General features: G+C 44.6%; 1 protein-coding gene across 1 annotated transcript in view; it reads left to right on the top strand.

Annotated features, from left to right (window-relative positions):
* Positions 1-125: 125 nt before the first annotated feature.
* The window catches only part of LOC114871745, a 73,360-nt gene continuing 54,181 nt past the window's right edge, over positions 126-19,304 (top strand). Inside the window, 38 exon segments of the mRNA XM_046288230.1 lie at positions 126-378; positions 493-612; positions 767-900; positions 957-1,194; positions 1,277-1,399; positions 1,473-1,607; positions 1,681-1,914; positions 2,001-2,516; positions 2,598-2,783; positions 2,859-3,110; positions 3,188-3,619; positions 3,689-3,982; positions 4,057-4,305; positions 4,378-6,138; positions 6,209-6,397; positions 6,471-7,268; positions 7,352-7,502; positions 7,573-7,825; positions 7,893-8,157; positions 8,242-8,705; positions 8,788-9,043; positions 9,128-9,322; positions 9,403-9,585; positions 9,693-10,337; positions 10,427-10,628; positions 10,705-10,880; positions 10,951-11,219; positions 11,289-11,691; positions 11,761-12,003; positions 12,125-12,262; positions 13,329-14,114; positions 14,864-16,393; positions 17,134-17,277; positions 17,358-17,435; positions 17,829-18,011; positions 18,089-18,412; positions 18,483-18,863; positions 18,948-19,271. Of these exon segments, the coding sequence (XP_046144186.1) occupies positions 231-378; positions 493-612; positions 767-900; positions 957-1,194; positions 1,277-1,399; positions 1,473-1,607; positions 1,681-1,914; positions 2,001-2,516; positions 2,598-2,783; positions 2,859-3,110; positions 3,188-3,619; positions 3,689-3,982; positions 4,057-4,305; positions 4,378-6,138; positions 6,209-6,397; positions 6,471-7,268; positions 7,352-7,502; positions 7,573-7,825; positions 7,893-8,157; positions 8,242-8,705; positions 8,788-9,043; positions 9,128-9,322; positions 9,403-9,585; positions 9,693-10,337; positions 10,427-10,628; positions 10,705-10,880; positions 10,951-11,219; positions 11,289-11,691; positions 11,761-12,003; positions 12,125-12,262; positions 13,329-14,114; positions 14,864-16,393; positions 17,134-17,277; positions 17,358-17,435; positions 17,829-18,011; positions 18,089-18,412; positions 18,483-18,863; positions 18,948-19,271 (13,402 nt within the window). The 5' untranslated portion in view covers positions 126-230.

The raw sequence follows: 19,304 nt of genomic DNA, 5'->3' as shown, positions 1-19,304 counted from the left end.
TAGATGTTGAAATTATTTTTCTAATAATTGTCTGTGTTTAACAATTAAATAAAATTCATCGGATAACACGATTAATGATTGATTGTGATTAATCGAGAAATGAAAGTAAAATTACTAACATCGCGGTAACAGATGTAAACGAGTGCGAGGATGGTTCAGCCTGTGGCGCGGACGCTGATTGCGTGAACACAGAGGGTAGTTTCGAGTGCAGATGTCGTGCTGGCTATCAGATGGATTCCACACACGGTTGTGTCGACGTAAACGAGTGCAGTCGGACGGATGCGTGCGCGGCGAATGCAAGATGCATCAATGTGCCGGGATCGTACAAGTGCATCTGTCCCCAGGGCTTCATCGGTCAAGGACTAACATTGTGCGAAAGTCAGTCTCTCCTCTCTAACTCTTGTAAAAGAAAAGAAACACTTGTTTAGTTGTCGCGATTGTAAATAATCCAGTAACATACGATAACATGCGATTAACCGTGTTGATTAACAGACGTGAACGAATGCGAGAGAAATCCTTGCGGCGAAAACGCCGAGTGCAGCGACACGATCGGCAGCTTCGTATGCAGTTGCAAGGCGGACTACACTGGGGATCCTTTTAAGGGATGCAGCGGTTAGCAATTAAGATCATAGTCTTCCTTTTTCTTCTATTTAGAAGCATAGCGTTCAGAAACGTAAATTGTTGAATAATGAAAAATTTTGGTAACAGAGAACACAATCCTTTCTGAATGATCATTTCCATTGACATTAATATTAATGATTCTTAGACATCGATGAATGCACGGCGTTGGAGAATCCTTGCGGAAGATACGCGATTTGCAAGAACACGGATCCTGGGTACAATTGCATCTGTCCGACGGGATATAGTGCCAATCCTAATCCGACAGTTGCTTGTGAACAGGTAATTAATATTACTTTAAATCCAAATGATTTTATCTAACACAAAATTCGTCACAGACCGATGTGACTACACTTTGCAAATCGAACTTCGACTGCGTGAATAATGCCGAGTGCATAGAAGGACAATGCTTCTGTAAGAATGGATTCAAGGCTGTAGGAGCCGAGTGCGTGGACCTGGACGAGTGTCTTTCGAATCCTTGCGGACCTGCTTCTATTTGTAGCAACACCAGAGGAAGTTATCACTGCGAGTGTGAGTCTGGTTTTGTTGGAACTCCGCCGCACATACCCTGCAAAGGTAAATTAAAATCAAGCGACTGCAGTTGGGGATGAATATTGATTGCAGAAAGATAATCGAACGGGTGATTTAATTTTGGCAGCACCTTGCGACGAAGTAACTTGTGGAGACCATGCGTACTGCAAGGCAGATGGTCACGAAGCGTACTGTATCTGCGAGGATGGCTGGACCTTCAATCCAAATGACATTGCAGCTGGCTGCGTTGGTAAGGAAAGGCTTGATGACATCGACAATTCGTTTCTTATGCGACAACATAAGTAATTTGTTCCTCCAACTAGATATAAACGAATGTGACGCTGTAAATGGCCCTTCGGGTCGTTGTGGAAGAAACGCAATCTGCACTAACACTCTGGGTGGCTTCAGTTGTCAGTGCAAGCCTGGATTCGCTGGAAATGCCTTCAAACAATGTCTAGGTATATAAGAAATGAATAAAGAAAATTCTTTTTTTATTGGACAATTTCGATAATATTTTGAGTTTTAATATAGACGTAGACGAGTGTACCAGACACGATGCCTGTGGTCACGGTGCTACCTGCACAAATACAGAAGGTTCTTACGCCTGTACTTGTCCAGAAGAAACCATACCGGATCCTGATCCTTACATCAAGTGTGTCGGTATAGTTACCTGCGAGGTTGACGGAGACTGTCCTGGAAATGCCATTTGCGACCCACAGAAACGATGCCTGTGTCCGGAGCCCAACGTTGGAAATGACTGTAGACGTGAGCATTCAAAATTCCTGAGTCCTAATTTAATGGATCCTTTCGTGAGAATAATATTCATGAAAATTTTTATGTGTTTCTTTCAGATCCTTGCGAGGACTTGACTTGCGGACCAAATGCACATTGCATGTTATCTAACGACGTGGCAACCTGCCTGTGCCGCAGTGGTTACACAGGAAAGCCTGGAGTTAAGGGTGGTTGCAGGGACATCGACGAGTGCGCGATCAATCCGTGTCCTCAGGGTGCAATTTGCAACAACGAGCCTGGTTCCTTTTCTTGTCAGTGTCCTAGCGGTACCACTGGAGATCCTTACAGTGGTGGTTGCCAGGAATCTAAGTCCCCACACGTTTGTGGACCCAGCACCCCGTGTCCAGCTGGGGAACAGTGTATCAAAGATGAGTTCGTGGGCAGTAGTGTGTGTATTTGTCAAAGAGGATACACTCGTGACCATGAAACTGGTAAATGCAGAGACATCAACGAGTGTATGGAGCTCAGGGAGAAACCTGCCTGTGGTGTCAATGCTATTTGCAAGAATCTACCTGGGAGTTATGAATGTCAGTGTCCACCTGGGTTCAATGGGAACCCCTTCTCCCTTTGCGAAGGTACACTTTCAGTGCTATGCTGAATTCATAAAAAATCCTCGAGTTAGATTCTCAGTAAATTTTGATTTACGTTAATTACAGAATGCAACAGCATCGAATGTCAGTGTCAGCCTCCCTACAAGATCGTTAATGGTAAGTGTATGTTGGCTGGGTGCTCCAAGGGTGAGAAATGTCCCAGTGGTGCTGAATGTATAACGATCGCTGGTGGAGTCAGCTATTGTGCCTGTCCTAAAGGGTACACTACCAAAATTGATGGTTCTTGCGAGGGTTTGTATCGTTTCTATCTTACCTTAAAATTAATCTTCACATATCATTTTTTTTTTAATTGACATTGATTCACAGATATTAACGAATGCATCGTTGGGCACCAAGTTTGTGGATACGGAGCGGAGTGCATCAATTTGCCTGGTTCCCATCAGTGTGTCTGTCCGCATGGATATGGTGGAGACCCATACAACGGTCTCTGTTCTCCGGCCCAGAAAAGATGCACAAGTGACAACGAATGCAAAGCTAACGAGAAGTGTGTGCAACCTGGTGAATGCGTCTGTCCACCACCGTTTTATTCAGACCCTCTCGATGGCAACCTTTGTAAAAGTAAATTTCATGAAAAGGAATGTTCAATATGTTGGTCGAGAAATTTTTTAAACTGACGTTCCTTTCGAATGTTTCAGATCCCTGTGATCGTTTCCCATGTGGTATGAACGCGAAGTGTACCCCAAGCGATCCACCAAGGTGCATGTGCGAGGCTGGGTACGAGGGAGATCCTCAACATGGATGCGTCGATGTCAACGAATGTGCGAACAATCCCTGTGGACACGGTGCTTACTGCATCAACACTAAGGGCGACCATATCTGCGAGTGTCCAAAGGGAACAGTGGGTGATCCTTATGGTGCTGGTTGTACGGGAGTTGCTATTCCAAAGAACGAGTGCTCTTCCAACGACGACTGTGATAATATTTTCGCTTGTGTAAACGGAAGGTGCGTGAACCCTTGTGAAAACATACCTTGTGGGCCAAATGCCTATTGCGAACCTGACAAGCACGCTGCTTGGTGTCGATGTGTGATCGGATTCGTGGAGGGCAAAAACAACGAATGTGTTTCTCGTGAGTATATAAATAATTACAAAATATTTCAACTGATTTTTAATTAACAAATTACTTATCTGTTTATAGAATGCGATGGCTTCGTATGCGGCTCTGGAGCACAGTGCATCGTGAGCTACAGCGGACCAACTTGCAAGTGCATCGAAGGTTTCATGGGCAATCCGTTCCCTGGTGGACAGTGCCAACCGGACGTCTGTTCACCGGATGTTCCTTGCGCTGAGCCAAGCGTCTGCATAAGTGGAAGGTGTAAACGCCGCTGCGAAGGGGTAGTCTGTGGTGTGGGTGCTTCTTGCGATCCGTCTACGAACAAATGTGTCTGCAATCCATACTTCATTGGAAATCCTGATCTTCTCTGTATGCCACGTAAGTACCATTAGAATTTGACAATTTGACAATTTTTTTACAGACAAAATAATTAATTACCTATAATCTGGCAGCGATCAATCCTGCTGTCTGTGATCCCGGCTGTGGTTCTAACGCCCACTGCGAGTATACTCTTCAAGAATCAAAATGTGTCTGTAATCCTGGAACTACTGGAAATCCGTATCACGGTTGCGGTATACAAGACAAGTCTGATTGTTCCACCGCATCGTGTGGCAAAGATGCACACTGCAACGCTGGACCGAATGCTGTTGAGTGTTTATGTCCTCCTGGATACGCAGGGAACCCCTACATTCAGTGTCATGGTTGGTATAAGCAAATATGTGACAAACTTGTATGTTTAAACCGACGTATAACACACGCGTTAATTGTTTCAGACATCAATGAATGCAATGGAAATGCTTGTGGAAACAATGCAGTTTGCATCAACACCATCGGGAGCTACGACTGTCGCTGCAAGGAAGGCTTCTTCGGCAACCCGTTCATCGGTTGTCAGCAAGTCCAAGTGGGCCCCTGCACCGATCCTTCAACCTGTACCTGCAGCGACACCGTTCCATGCCCATTCGACTACAGTTGTGTGGGAGGCAAGTGCATAAACAAATGCAGCGACGTGAAATGTGGTCCCAGATCGGTTTGTCAAGATGGTGCCTGCGTTTGCCCACCGGGATACAGCGGCAATGCTAACGACCTCACCAAAGGCTGCCATCTTCACGGCCACTGCTCCAACGACCTGGACTGCGAGCCTCAGCAAATCTGTTTCCAAGTTGGCAAAGGTGTTCGAAAGTGTGTCGACGCGTGCAGCAAGCTGCAGTGCGGTCCGAACGCATTGTGCATCACTCAGAATCATGTGTCCTCGTGTCTGTGCATCGACGGGTACCAGGGTAACCCCAGCAACCTGGTAGAAGGTTGTCAGCCATCCAAGTCAGTCATTACACCGGGATGTCGTCATGATTCCGATTGCCAGGAAGGTTCTTTCTGTATCGGCATGGACAGTGGTACTCGCGAGTGCGTGAATCCATGCAGCAAAGTGGTTTGCGGTGCCCATCAGAAGTGCGAGCCGGACATAATCCCTGGCCATGCCACCTGCAAGTGCCAAGATGGATACGAGTGGAATCCGATATTGTCCTCCTGCGAGAAACCATCTGTTCCCGATTGTATCTCGGACGATGACTGCCATTCGACTGAAGCCTGTAGACCTGACGCTTTGGGTGTGCTAAAGTGTATCTCTGTGTGCCGTAGTTTTACCTGTGCGATCAACTCTCAGTGCGTGGCCGAACGACATCACGGTCGCTGCGAATGTCTACCAGGCTTCATCGGTAATCCAAATGATCGTCAGGGTTGTCAGACACCCAGAAAGGATCAATGCTCAACCGACAGCGAGTGTCCGGAGGATCAGACTTGCAGAAGCACAGAGGAAGGACTACTGACCTGTCAACCAGTATGCAATTTTGTTACCTGCGGTCCAAACGCTCTCTGCATAGTTCACAATCATGTCGCCAATTGCGAATGTCCACCTGGTCTCTATGCCGGTGATCCTAACGACGTGGTTAAAGGATGTCGCACTGTTCCTTGTGTCTACAACATCGACTGTCCACCTACTCAACTGTGCAACAGGCTAACACACACGTGTTACGATGCTTGCGACGAAAATGCCTGCGGAGCAAACGCTGTTTGCATCGCAGACGACCATAGAGCTATCTGCCAATGCCCACCTGGACTTCGACCTAATCCTGTGCCAGACGTAGAATGCGTTGCCATTGAAGCTTGTCACCCGAATCCCTGTCACGAGACGGCCATATGCGTTCCAGGACCTTCAAATAATCCTATCTGTCAGTGCCCATCCAATTTCGTCGGCGATCCCTATGGCAATGGCTGTCAACCTGAAGGCTACTGTGCTAGCGTCAAGGACTGCCCTGTTCATTCTATCTGCCACAACCATCGTTGCGTCAATCCTTGTGAAGATGCTTGCGGACCGAATTCCATATGTGAGCTCGTCAATGGACAACCGACCTGTAAATGCATTCACAGATTCGTTCCATCTTCGAAGGGACCGCAAGATGGATGCGTCCGGGCGAAGAACTATTGTGCCGTCGATGCTGATTGCGATGAAAGCGTATGTTTAGATGGACAGTGTATAGGTAAGATATATTTTAATGGTTTTTTGAATTTAATATAGATTCTTGTTTTTAAGAAATACGTTCCTTACAGCTGTCTGCCGAGCGACTGATGACTGTTCTATCGGTGAAAAGTGTCTGAACAATAAGTGCATGGTTCCTTGCGTCACTCATAATCAGTGCCAGAATGATCAGGCCTGTGTCAATGGAGTTTGTATTCTGGGATGCAGGAGCAATAAGAACTGCCCCTCAACTGAGTCCTGTATCAACAACAAGTGCCAAGGTACACAATTCAAGAATACAAAAATAGTCCCTTAACTTATGATATGGTTTCATACGAGTTATTTTTTTTATAGATCCATGCAAAAGGAAAGACGTTTGCGGTCCAAATGCAATCTGCAGTTGCACCAACCATGCAATCACCTGCACCTGTCCACTTGGTTTCCACGGAAATCCCACGCCGCAACAGGGCTGTGTCAGAGTACCAGGCATCTGCGATGGTCATCAAGATTGCCCCAGCCAGCACGTCTGTGTTTCTGGATTCTGTCAATGCCAGTGCAGTGAACAGAACAACTGTGCTGAAGGAGAACGCTGCAAGAACGGTATCTGCGTTAAGATATGCTACAGCGACAGCAATTGTTTGCCCGGCGAATTGTGCATCGACGGAGTGTGCGAAGTGGGCTGCACTTCCGACGTCGGCTGCAAGGACAACGAAGTGTGCATCAACAACAAATGCAAATGCAGTCACGGTTTCGTTGCTGGTCCAGAACGTTGCTTGGATGTGAACGAGTGCGAGGATCAACCGTGTCACTCGAGCGCGGAGTGCGTCAATCTTCAAGGATCCTATCGCTGCGTCTGTCCATTAGGCACTGCCGGTGATCCTGTGGGATCTGGCTGTGTGATACCTCATCAATGCACCGTCAATGCTGATTGCGCGGATTCACAAGCATGCATCCAGCATAATTGCACCGATCCTTGCTCTCTGGTTGATTGCGGACCTAACACGGTTTGCTCTGTACTGGATCACACTGCTGCCTGTCAGTGTCAACCTGGTTACATCGGCGATTCCTCTGGGTGCTTCAAGGTGGAATGCCTTTCCAATAACGATTGTTCTACAGATAAATATTGCAACCAGGATACCAACAAATGCAGCGGTAAGCGATGGATTTATAGATTCTTGAATAATTTCTGATGGTTCTTTATAAGATGACGTGATATTCTGTTTGAAATTGTCTAGGTCCTTGTAATCAAGTCGATTGTGGATACGGTAATTGCGTAGCCTACGATCACTCTAGTAAATGCAAATGCTATCCAGGATTCGTGCTGGCAGATGATATCTGTGTCGACGTTAACGAGTGTTTGAAGAATCCTTGCCACCCTTCTGCAGTGTAAGTAAAATAGAGACATTTATCATGAGGTCTGGAGGTCCTGATTATAATAGTGCATTCTTGTATGCAGTTGCCAAAATTCAGAAGGATCGTACGAATGCATTTGTCCACATGGTCTGGTGGGAGATCCCTTCAAGTCTGGTTGCAAGCAACCCGGTGATTGTTTCACGGATACCGATTGTCCGAATTCTGCAGCTTGCGTTGACAACAGGTGCAAGAATCCTTGCGATATTTCGACTACTTGTGGCAAGAGTGCAGAGTGTTTCGTTCAGGATCATGTTCCCCTTTGCAAGTGCCCTGGACAGACCACTGGAAATCCAGCGGTAAGTAGATAAATTTTATTGAATCCCTTCCAGAGGCTCTTATTTAAGTATAAAATTACAAATTCAGGTGGAATGCGTCCACTTGGAGTGCAACTACCACAGTGACTGTAATCCTTCAGACGCGTGTTACAATCACAAGTGCGTCGATCCTTGTTCTCTATCGAATGTTTGTGGTCAAGGAGCAGATTGTTCACCCCTGAATCACAGTGCTGTCTGTACTTGTCAGCCAGGTGGTACAGGCGATCCAAACTTAGGTTGTACACCTGTTCAATACTGTAAGTCGGATTCTCAGTGTGCAACGGGTTCGGCATGCAGCGGTGGCATATGTACAGGTGAATAAAAATTGCAAAGAAATGAACCAACACCAGGGTGGTTTAAATTTAAGACGATATTTTATCTGTGTCGTGTTTCTGTAGCACTCTGTGGCAGTACAAGGGATTGTATCGGTGACCAACTTTGCATCAATGGTCTCTGCCAACCCACCTGCAAGAGTAATTCCAGTTGCCCAGAGTATCAGTACTGTCACAACAACATCTGCGTACAAGAATTGCGTTGCACATCCGACGACGATTGTTCTTACGACGAAAGGTGCATCAAAAACAACATTGGACAAGCAGAATGCCAGAAATCTTGCGACTTGGTCCTTTGTGGACGCAACGCTGAGTGCAGAGCCAATGATCACCAGGCGGTGTGCTCTTGCAAAGCTGGTTTCTTCGGAAACGCCAAAGACGACAAAATCGGCTGTCAACCCATCGAGTGCGAAAGTAACGATGATTGCAGCGGAGAGAAAATCTGTGATACTCACAAGTGTAGGATCGCGTGCTTGGCCCACAATCCTTGCGGCGTTAATGCTATTTGCACTGCAGAGAAACACGTTCAGGTAACTATTCTGGCATGTAAATTCATAAGAGAGATATTACACGCTATTACTATATTTCCAACAATTCTATATTATCCTTTAGATCTGCACGTGTCAACCAGGATACACAGGGGAACCAACGCATGGCTGTCAATTGATCGACTATTGTTTGAACGAACCATGTGCTCCCGGAGCTGTGTGTGAGAATTCCCGAGGATCCTATAAGTGTCACTGCCAACAAGGTATGGTTGGCGACCCGTACAACAGCGGCTGTCAACCACCAGTCGAATGCCTACACGACGACGACTGTCCATTAACTGCCAAATGCATAAACGTCAACAATATACCAAAGTGTTTCGGTGTGTAGTTTTTCCAAAGCAATCTCTATGGTACGAATAAAAATTTTCTCATATTTAATCTTGCTTCTACGTTGTATTTTCCAGATGTTTGTTCACGTACACAGTGTGGACCGAACGCAGATTGCGTTGCCACTAATCACGCAGCAGCCTGCCAGTGTAGATCCGACTACGAGGGTGATCCAAACAATTTAAGTATAGGTTGTCGACCGAAACCAGTAAGTTGCTCATCAGCCACAGATTGCTCGACCAATACTTACTGTTACGAAGGAATCTGTCGACGTAAGTACTATCTAATCATCCAGGGCATCGTTCCCTCATCGAACCGTGAATCAAATAAAATTCATTTGAAACTCCTCCAGCGTTCTGTCAATCCGACGAGGAATGCAATCTATCGGACGTGTGCCTGAGTGGACAGTGTTTGGATCCTTGTAACGTAAGAGCCGCATGCGGAATAAACGCGGAATGCAACGTAAGGAGTCACATCAAGCAGTGCAGTTGTGCTCCGGGATTCACTGGGAACTCGGAAGTGGAATGCGTGAGACGTAAGTTCCTAGACTATCATTCTCGGTCACACGATCTTTATCGCTCGACCTCCAGTATCCTCCATTCTTACCTCAGTATCTAATCCCACGATACTTGATCATTCCAGTGCCGGTGTCCTGCAAAGATAGCAACGATTGCAACGAGGGAAACACCTGTCGCGACAACGTGTGTCTACCGATCTGCGATAGCGACACCGAGTGCGCGTTCAACGAGAAATGCATCCGTGGCAACTGTCTGCTGACCTGCAGACTCGACAACGATTGTTTCCTGGGTCACATATGTCTAAACAACATGTGCACCTTCGGTTGTCGCGCTGACGAGGACTGCAACGCTAACGAGGCCTGCATTACCAACAAGTGCACCAATCCCTGTGAAGCAACTCCGTGTGGTCCGAACGCAAAGTGCACTGTCTTCAATCAACGAGCCACTTGTTCGTGTCCTGCGGGTTTCATTCCTAATCCAACTGCGAAAGTGGCTTGCCTGAGATCACCTGGACCTGTCTGCCAGGCGAGCAGGGACTGCTCAACTGGAACAGCTTGTATCGGAGGTGTCTGCACACCTGTCTGCTCTACGGACTTGAATTGTCTGAGCAACGAACGCTGCGATCCCTCTGGCATCTGTAAATCCTTGTGCAGGAGGGACGAGGATTGTAGGAGCGGAGAGATATGCGAGGGACTCGTCTGTGTGATTGGATGTCGATCGGACGTAGAATGCCAGGAAAATTACGCCTGCCTAAATAATCAATGTCAGGGTAAGAAATCTTTGGAATCTTACAGTGCGTGATTACTCTGATCTATGGTTCGACATCTTCAATGTTCATCCTTTTTTTTCTTATCATAGATCCTTGCTTGCTCTCCGATGCCTGCGGAGTGAACGCTAAGTGCTCGATCGTGAATCATCGGAAGTTATGCGTTTGCCCTGCACCGTTGGTTGGCGATCCGCTAATTGGATGCAAACAAGCGTTCCTGCCTTGCAACACGGAACTGGAATGCGCGACCGGCCAAACTTGTTACGGCAGATCCTGTTACGCCACCTGCAGAAGGTAAAACGATTAATCCTTGAAGCGTATCTTGTTGTTCATTACGCGAACTGGTTGCCATATGTAAATCATTTTATAGCGATGCTAATTGCTTGAGCGACGAACGATGCGACGCTGGAATTTGCAAGGCTATCTGCAACAGCGACGATCATTGTGCAGCGAATCAGATCTGTCAGAATAGATTGTGCGATATCGGATGCCGCAGCGACAATACTTGCCCCAACGACGAGTCCTGCGTGAACAACAAGTGCAGAAGTATGCGTCTGCATAACGATCTTGATATTAGAAAATTAATTGATTCTAAAATTGATGGCTTTACTTATAGATCCATGCGAAGGCGGCAAAGCCTGCGGAGAATGTGCAGGGTGCCGCGTGGTGAACCATGTAGCACAATGCAGCTGTCCAGCTAATTATTATGGAAATGCATTAATCAGCTGTTCCAAGTCTATGATTCCTTGCGATAGCTCTTGCGAATGCGATGAAATTGGATTCTGCACAAAGAGTTGCTCCAGTCAGGACCAATGTTCCTGTGGAGAAGTTTGTCATTCTGGAAAATGTCGCATCAAGTGTGATATCAATAATTACTGTCCAAAGGTAGTATTGGTTTATTTCAGGTTTTCTTAACGATCCCAACTTGGCCTAACTTACTGTCATTCAATCCAGGGTTACGTTTGTGACGGAGGACTGTGTCTCGTCGGTTGTCGAACTCATTCCGACTGCCCCTCGTCTCTATCCTGTGTGAGTGGCCAGTGCGTGGACCCGTGTTCTGCAAACGGATCTCCTTGTGGCATCAATGCACTCTGTCGCGTTTCCAATCATCGTGCAGTGTGTCTGTGTCCAGAAGGTTTCCAGGGAGAGCCAAGTGAAGAATGTTATCAATTGGAGTGTCACCGAGACGACGACTGCGAGGCGAACAAACGTTGCAGCGAGGATGGAGTTTGTACGAATCCTTGCCTGCAACACGGTGTTTGCGGTTTCAACGCACAATGTAGGGTGGTGAATAGGAAGGCTCAGTGTTCCTGCCCACCTGGACACTATGGAAACCCTAAGATCAACTGCAAGAAAGGTATTGAAAGCTGCAGTTTGATTACTCGAAATGTTTAAGGACCTCTAAAGGACTCGTTCGATGTTTCAGGAGGAGACGAATGTCTGAGAAGACCTTGCGGCGTGAACGCGAAATGCAGGGAGACTTTGAACGGATTCGAGTGCACTTGCGATCCTGGATGTCACGGTGATCCTCATCAGGCTTGCATCTGCGACGGAGGAGAACTTTGCAAGGATGCTCGCTGTGGAGTGAATGCTGCCTGTCGCATTTACAACAACCAGCCCCAATGTTACTGCCCAGCCAACTATCCATCTGGCGATCCGATGCATGCTTGTAAGTTTTTGTTTCATAGGATATTGCATTTGTGCTACCTTACCCCTAATTTCCACGATTCCTTTCATTCTTAGGTCTGGAAGATTTCCATTTTAAATTTACATCTAATTTCCGATTACAGGTAGCACAGACAAGAGCTTAGGCGATTGTCGCACGAACGGTTGCGGTAAGGGTGCAGAGTGCATCCGTGACGGTACAATATTTGTATGCAGATGTCCACCTGGTACCAGTGGATCTCCAGACGTTGAGTGCACCACAGGTAAGAGACGACCTACTAACTGTTTAACCGGGCAGATCTATTAATTTCATGTACAGCATTTGTGACTAGCGAGCAATACTGACGATCAGAGGAACATGGTCCGTAGAATAACCATGTATCGTCTAGTAGGACTTGAAGTAATACATAGATGTATTAATCCAGTGAATCGTTAACAATCGAGAGACAGATGTGATTGGACCAGTTACCAGATTCTATACATATTATATTATACGACACTGGATTTACTCACAATGGTCAACATATATACCTGTACATATATATATACATATATAGACAGTTAGGCATACTGTACATAATGTGTCCAAAGAAGAAACACGTATCACACATGTCTCACACATAACTATTCATATGTAGAATGTTTATTTCAGTATCCAATCTGTCTTGAGGAAACTGTATTATCAAGCAAAATGCTAATGAAAAAGAAAGTATATATATATATATATAGAAAGAGAGAAAGAGACATATAGACTGCATTTGATTGCAACAACAAAAAAGGTACACATTCACAGTGAACACCGATGATCCATTTCTAGACATAGGATTTAATGATACAGATTGGGAACTGCGAAAGGGACATTCTCATATACCCATGCTTGTTATTTTTTTGCTGGATTTATCCACTGTTACATTATTTTCCTCTTATTTTCTTGTTGAATTCTATGGGGGCTTGTGTTGTAAATATCGCTGCTTGCCAATTTACGGTACATACATATATATATACACACGTATATATATTTCTTTGGACAACCAAAGGGTTGTACCTCGTGTTGTCGTAAAAGAGTGTAAAGTTCTCTATTTACTTCTTCACAAGAGCTACCCTATTTTATTTCCGTATTATAAATACAAAGCATGTGGTTTATGTTATTTGTGAGAAAGTTTCTTTTCACAGTTCTTATATATGCTTTTTTCTTTTTTTTTCCTGTCCCATCACCACCACCACGACCACCACCCACCGTTCCACCGACTCTACACCAATGACACTACGATTCAAAAATTAAAAAAAAAAAAAAAAAAAAAAAAAACATGAAAATCTTGGTTGAGATAGAGCGCGAATGCACCAGTGACCTAGAGTGCCCCAATGAAAAAGCCTGCATAAATCTGCAATGCGTGGACCCGTGCGGTCTTCGCGGTGCCTGTGGGATCAACGCTCTGTGTCGTGTGGTTCTGCACAAGCCACGATGTTCCTGTCCGCAGTGCTATATCGGTATGCCCCACACGGCCTGTCATCCAGATCCTAAATGCGACACGCTCAATCCCAGACCTACACCGAGTATCGGTTGCTCGTCCGATCGCGACTGTCCAGAGAGTTTGTCGTGTCACACGCGAACGGGCGAATGTCGTGACCCGTGTTTAAGCTCTCGATACGCATGTGAAGTGAACAAGAGATGCCAGGTGCGTAACCACAGGCCGATGTGCGTATGCAAATACGGTTTCGTCGTGAACGAGATCGGTGAACTGACATGCGCCCCCGACACGTTGACATGCACCAGGGACTTCGACTGTCCGTCGAACGCCGCGTGCGTGAATGGAAAATGCCAGAATCCGTGTAACGTGAGAAAGAAAAAGCCGTGTCCGGCTGATAAAACCTGCGATGTCCTGGACCACCGTCCCGTCTGTATATGCACACAAAATTGCAATCCCTCCCTCTCCATTTGCCTGCGAGACAGTGGCTGCTCTCCAGACTTGGCGTGCCGCAACTATCGCTGTGTGGACCCATGCAGAAACTCCACCTGTCCGGCTGATGCCCCCTGTTACGTGGAGGAGCACAAGCCTATCTGCAAGTTCTGTCCCCCCGGCTTTGTGCCAGATACTAAATACGGATGCATGAAAGGTAAACACCATTTCTCACCACCTATCTCTCTATCTCGCTCTTGCTCTCACGTATCTCTGTATCTCTCTGTTTGCCTGTCACTCGACTATGATAATAGCTGCCACCGATGATGATATCTTTTACCGATATCTCGATTGTATCTCTCTGTACAATATTTTTCTCGCCTCTACCGCCTCACACCAAACATACCAGTTGCTACTTTTCAGGTTTCCGACCATTCAGACAGTGGAATCCTTTCAAAAAGGTTCAACTATACAGAGTTCGCCGAGATAACTCTTTGAAGTCTGAATCAAATTGGTAGAGTACCAATTTACCAATGTAATCTAGTTTTTAATACCTAGCGTCAATGAATGATCGAGCACAGTTCCGTTGTCTGAATGACAAAACGTTTCAGGTTCCAATACCACAGATACAACTGTTCACCACCCCTCGAAACCTAGAATACTCTCCCGCCTCTACTCTGCCGATATTCTTACTGTTCGACGAGTATTTTTTTTTTCTCCGTTACATCTGTCTCTGCAAAGACCTAATTCGATGATACTTCTGATTGATAGCTTGTCTATTTATCATACGTGCGAGCATGCCAATAACTTAATCTTAATATTAATTCGTAGATTACTTGGAGTAAACAGTACGATATCAGTAGTATAGTTTAATCAGACGCTTGAACGTTTTTTCAGCCTTCTCATGTTCTGTTCAATTTCTCTCTTGGCTGAGATCATTGTGCTGATGTTATATTGTATCCGCAGCAGTTCACGACTACACGCCAGACTATTTCTGCGAGTCCGACGACAACTGCAGCGACACAGAAGCGTGTGTCGATGGATCCTGCGTTGATCCTTGCGTCGATCATTGTCGATTGCCAGTTCGATGTAGGGTTAAAGCACACAGGCCAATTTGTGGCTGCGAGGATGACACTTGTACATACACTACAACGCAAACATCGTCTACAATTGATTACACAACACACGAAACCGATGAACCATTTTCGACAGTTACACAACCCAACGTTGATACTTTACCATATACTTTATCCACCATTCACGAGGAAACTTCAACAATTTCGTATTCGACCGAGGGTACCACAACTCCTGTTGCTGAAGAAAGTAGTTCTGTGTCTGTGGAAGGCAACTTGACTTTGACGACAACAGTTGTTACTGATACTTCAGAAACTTCTACGACACTTTTCCCGGATGCTGCTATAACAGTTAAAGATATTGATACAACTTCGTATGACGAAATTACAACCTTGATCTCTTCAGAGGTACCTGGCGTTAAAGACATTTCAGATGAAAGCACGGATGTTGTTCCAACGGTAGGAGATATTGAAACAACCAGTTATACAACCCTTGAAACAACAACTGTGCCCTATGATGATGGTACAAAAAGTATTACTACAGATAGGGTTCAAATAGTCACTCCAGTTACATATGTTCATTTTACGGAGAAGATACCATCATCAGGAGATGTTGTTACAGTTACACCGGTATACGTAGGAGAATACACTACGGAAACGACAACAGATGTTACTGAATCTATAGATATGTCTAGGAGTACAACTGAGGTTGTTACATTTGCAGACAGCTCGACTGAAATGCATTTGACTACCGAAAGTTCGAATTTGATGACAACGGAAGATGTTACGTTGATCACTGTAACAGCGCAGTATCCTTTAGAACAAGAAACAACATTTGAAACACCGTCGACGACTGAACAATATTTCACTGAATTAACAACTGAACAACAATCAACAACGCATCCTTCTGATACTAAACAACATTCTACAGAGCCATTCTCTGTTGAGCAACAAAAAACAACTGCACAGTATTTTACAGAACAGCCTTCAACAACCACATATTATTCTACTGAACAAGCTTCAACAACTGAATCTTATTCCACAGAACAATATTCTACTGAACAACCTTCAACAACCACACAATTTTTCACAGAACAACCTTCAACAACCACACAATATTTCACAGAACAACCTTCAACAATCACACAGTATTCTACAGAACAGCCTTCAACAACTGAACAATATTCTACAGAACAAATGCCAACATCAGAACAATCTTCTACTCTAGAAACACCTACAAATGCCACAGAAACAACTGGATATACACGTTGCAATGAAACCATTGACAGTAAAGACTGCAAAGTCTGTTTTAACCATACCAATCCATGTTTAAATGAAACTAAATGGAATGTAACGAATCATCGGCCCGTGTGCTTCAACCTAACAGTCAACCAGAGTACATCTAATTGTAGCATACTCCCAGGTAAAGATTTCTGTTGTCGGGAGTGTTGTAAATGTTCTCGTGTTCACCAATGTTGTGACAATCATCCAGTATCCAGATAAAAATTGGAGGCAACCAATTCTGGAGAGTTATCGTTTGATCAATCATTGACCATTTTATCGGATGGTCTCAATTATGAAACGATACAAGAACGAAACATTTAAATGTTTATCAAAATTACAGTACACTGCTGCAATCCAGTGCAGACATGGACCTGCTGCATTAGCGCTCTTTGCATGTTGTATATTATTATTGTGCTTCTGCACGATCTCTTTTTGCTTGACTTATATGTAGCTATTAATTGTAATTCCTTTAAGAAATCCACTTCTAAAGGAAACTTCTAGTTTTGGTTGATAATTTTAATGTACATTTCTTTTAAATAATAATTATGGATTATGGAGTTTCTTTTATAAGTGGACCAACTAACAACTGTTTCTGGGCTTCACACATATAACACAGAAACCATTATATATGTTCTAGAAATTAGGGGATTTTGTGTATATTATTTTCTATGTTTAGTATAGTACAATACATTATAATTTTTTATCAAACATATGTGTATAATTTCAAGAACTTTTTTTTTGTTGAAAATTTAAAGGGATCATTAAGTAAATCATAATTGATTAGATTGTGATAGAATATTGGTAGAAAGTCAGACTTAGAATTGTTTAAAAATTTATGGATCGTTATTTTGAGCTTCTAATATTCATTCGTTTCATCAGATACCAAATGCACAACGCACGACGACTGTCTCTCCCAATTGGCCTGTATTAATCAACAGTGTTTGAACCCCTGCACTGTTCACAATCCATGTGACTTCGTGGAGGTGTGTCATGTTCAAGATCACAGACCCGTTTGCGTGAAAGGTAAAAAACAAATTATCAAAGATATACAGAAAATCAATTGATGCAAATTTACCAAAATGGAATTTTCTCAATTTTCTCAGATATAACGAACGATACAGATTGCCCTTACTGTCCACCAGGCATGCAGTGTGACCCAGCGACGTACACTTGCGTGAAAGGTTTGTTCAAGAATCTTCAACCTCATCTTCCACATTATTACTTTTTTTACAGCGTATATTCATTCTGTAAATATGTACATATATATTGTACATATATCCAACAACGTGCAATTTCACTTTCAATTCCACACGTATCAATCGAGAATTTCTTCGGTTCACGATTTCTTCTGAATCCCGAGCCTTAACTATCGATAGTTTTCTCTTTACTGTTACAATTATCGAGTATGAAACTCGTTCGACGACACGATTGTTCGATACGATCTTGAATCTTTAGCACACCGACACACGTACACGATACACTATGTTTTATAATACACTCGAGCCTGTCACCCTATATTTTGTACCCTTGCACACTTCCTTGGGGCTACATGGGCTTTCTCAATCTTTCTCTAGCGGGTTGCACTAGCCACAAAGATTGCCCGCTGACAGAGGCGTGCATTGAGGGCACTTGTCAGGAACCGTGTCTCGTTTGGAACCCGTGTGCCCACAACGCGATTTGTGTTAACACGAATCACAAAGCAGACTGCAGTTGCGAGGATGGTTACCACGGAAATGGTTTCTCCTACTGTGCACCAGGTACTTCATCTTTAATTAATTATAAATGGATCGACTACTTAGAAATACCAATGCACAATGTTCTATGATGGTTTTAGAAGAAGAAGAGGGCAAAAACATCTGCCAATACAACGAAGATTGTCCACCGAGCAAGTACTGCGATCGTCTGAACAGGAAATGCATTGATCCTTGCCTGGAAACAGACTGCGGTGCTAACGCTAACTGTTATCCAGAGAATCATCAAGCACAGTGCAAATGTCTGCCGGGATTCCAAGGGAATCCACACGTTGGTTGCACTCAAGGATCTACGGATCCTTGTGTTCCAAATCCTTGCGGATTGGACGCCATGTGTGAGAATGACAACGGAAATCCAATATGCTTCTGCCCGAAAGGTTTAACCGGAAATCCCTTTGAGCAATGCAGTAAGTACGATAAACTTGAAGGATTTATGATCAGAACAATTTGCAATTAATTTCAAAATCTTTTGTCCAGTTCCAGAGGGTGATCAATGCCAAGGCAATCCTTGTGGTACCAACTCTGGCTGCCGAGTAGTATCAGGACAAGTGAGGTGTTTCTGTCTGCCAGGATACGAAGGAAATCCTCCTCAATCTCCTTGCTCGCTACCTACTAATCCTTGCGAGCCATCGCCATGCGGACCTAACACTCAATGCTCGGTTTTGAACAACGGTCTTTCGAAATGCACCTGTTTGCCAGGATATATCGAAAGTCCTAACACGATCAGAGGATGCGTGCCAAAGTCCGATCAGTGTGATCCTAATCCTTGTGGACCAGGAGCCAAATGCGACGCGAACAGGATACCACCATGCTATTGTCCCGGAAACACCATTGGAAATCCTTATCAAAGCTGTGCTGGTAAGGAACATTAAAACAATGGCAACTCCATTAATAGTAAAAAGGAGAGCACCGGAATATGGGAAAAAATTTGTTCATTTTTAGCACCACCAGCCCATGTGCCTGATCCTTGTTTGCTGATGCCCTGCGGAAAGAACGCAATCTGCATCGAAGAAGATGGTGCAGCGAAATGTAAATGCGTGCCACCATTCATTGGTAATCCGTATATAGACGGCTGTGAGGCAGAGTGCATCGTGAACCAGGATTGCGAAAATCATTTGGCGTGCTTCAACCAGCACTGCAGAGATCCTTGCCCAGGTGTCTGTGGTTCAAACGCGAAATGCGAAGTGGTTGAACACATTCCAGTCTGTTCTTGCTTGCCTGGCTACACAGGGGATCCATTCAGCTCCTGTAAAGTCGAGAAGTCTCGTAAGTATCTATAGAAATGAAATTCTTCTTGTT

Source organism: Osmia bicornis, chromosome 12 (assembly GCF_907164935.1).
Source record: "Osmia bicornis bicornis chromosome 12, iOsmBic2.1, whole genome shotgun sequence".
Classification (NCBI taxonomy): domain Eukaryota; kingdom Metazoa; phylum Arthropoda; class Insecta; order Hymenoptera; family Megachilidae; genus Osmia; species Osmia bicornis.
The sequence above is the reverse complement of the archived record's forward strand: the minus strand, read 5'-3'. Positions and strand labels throughout refer to the sequence as shown.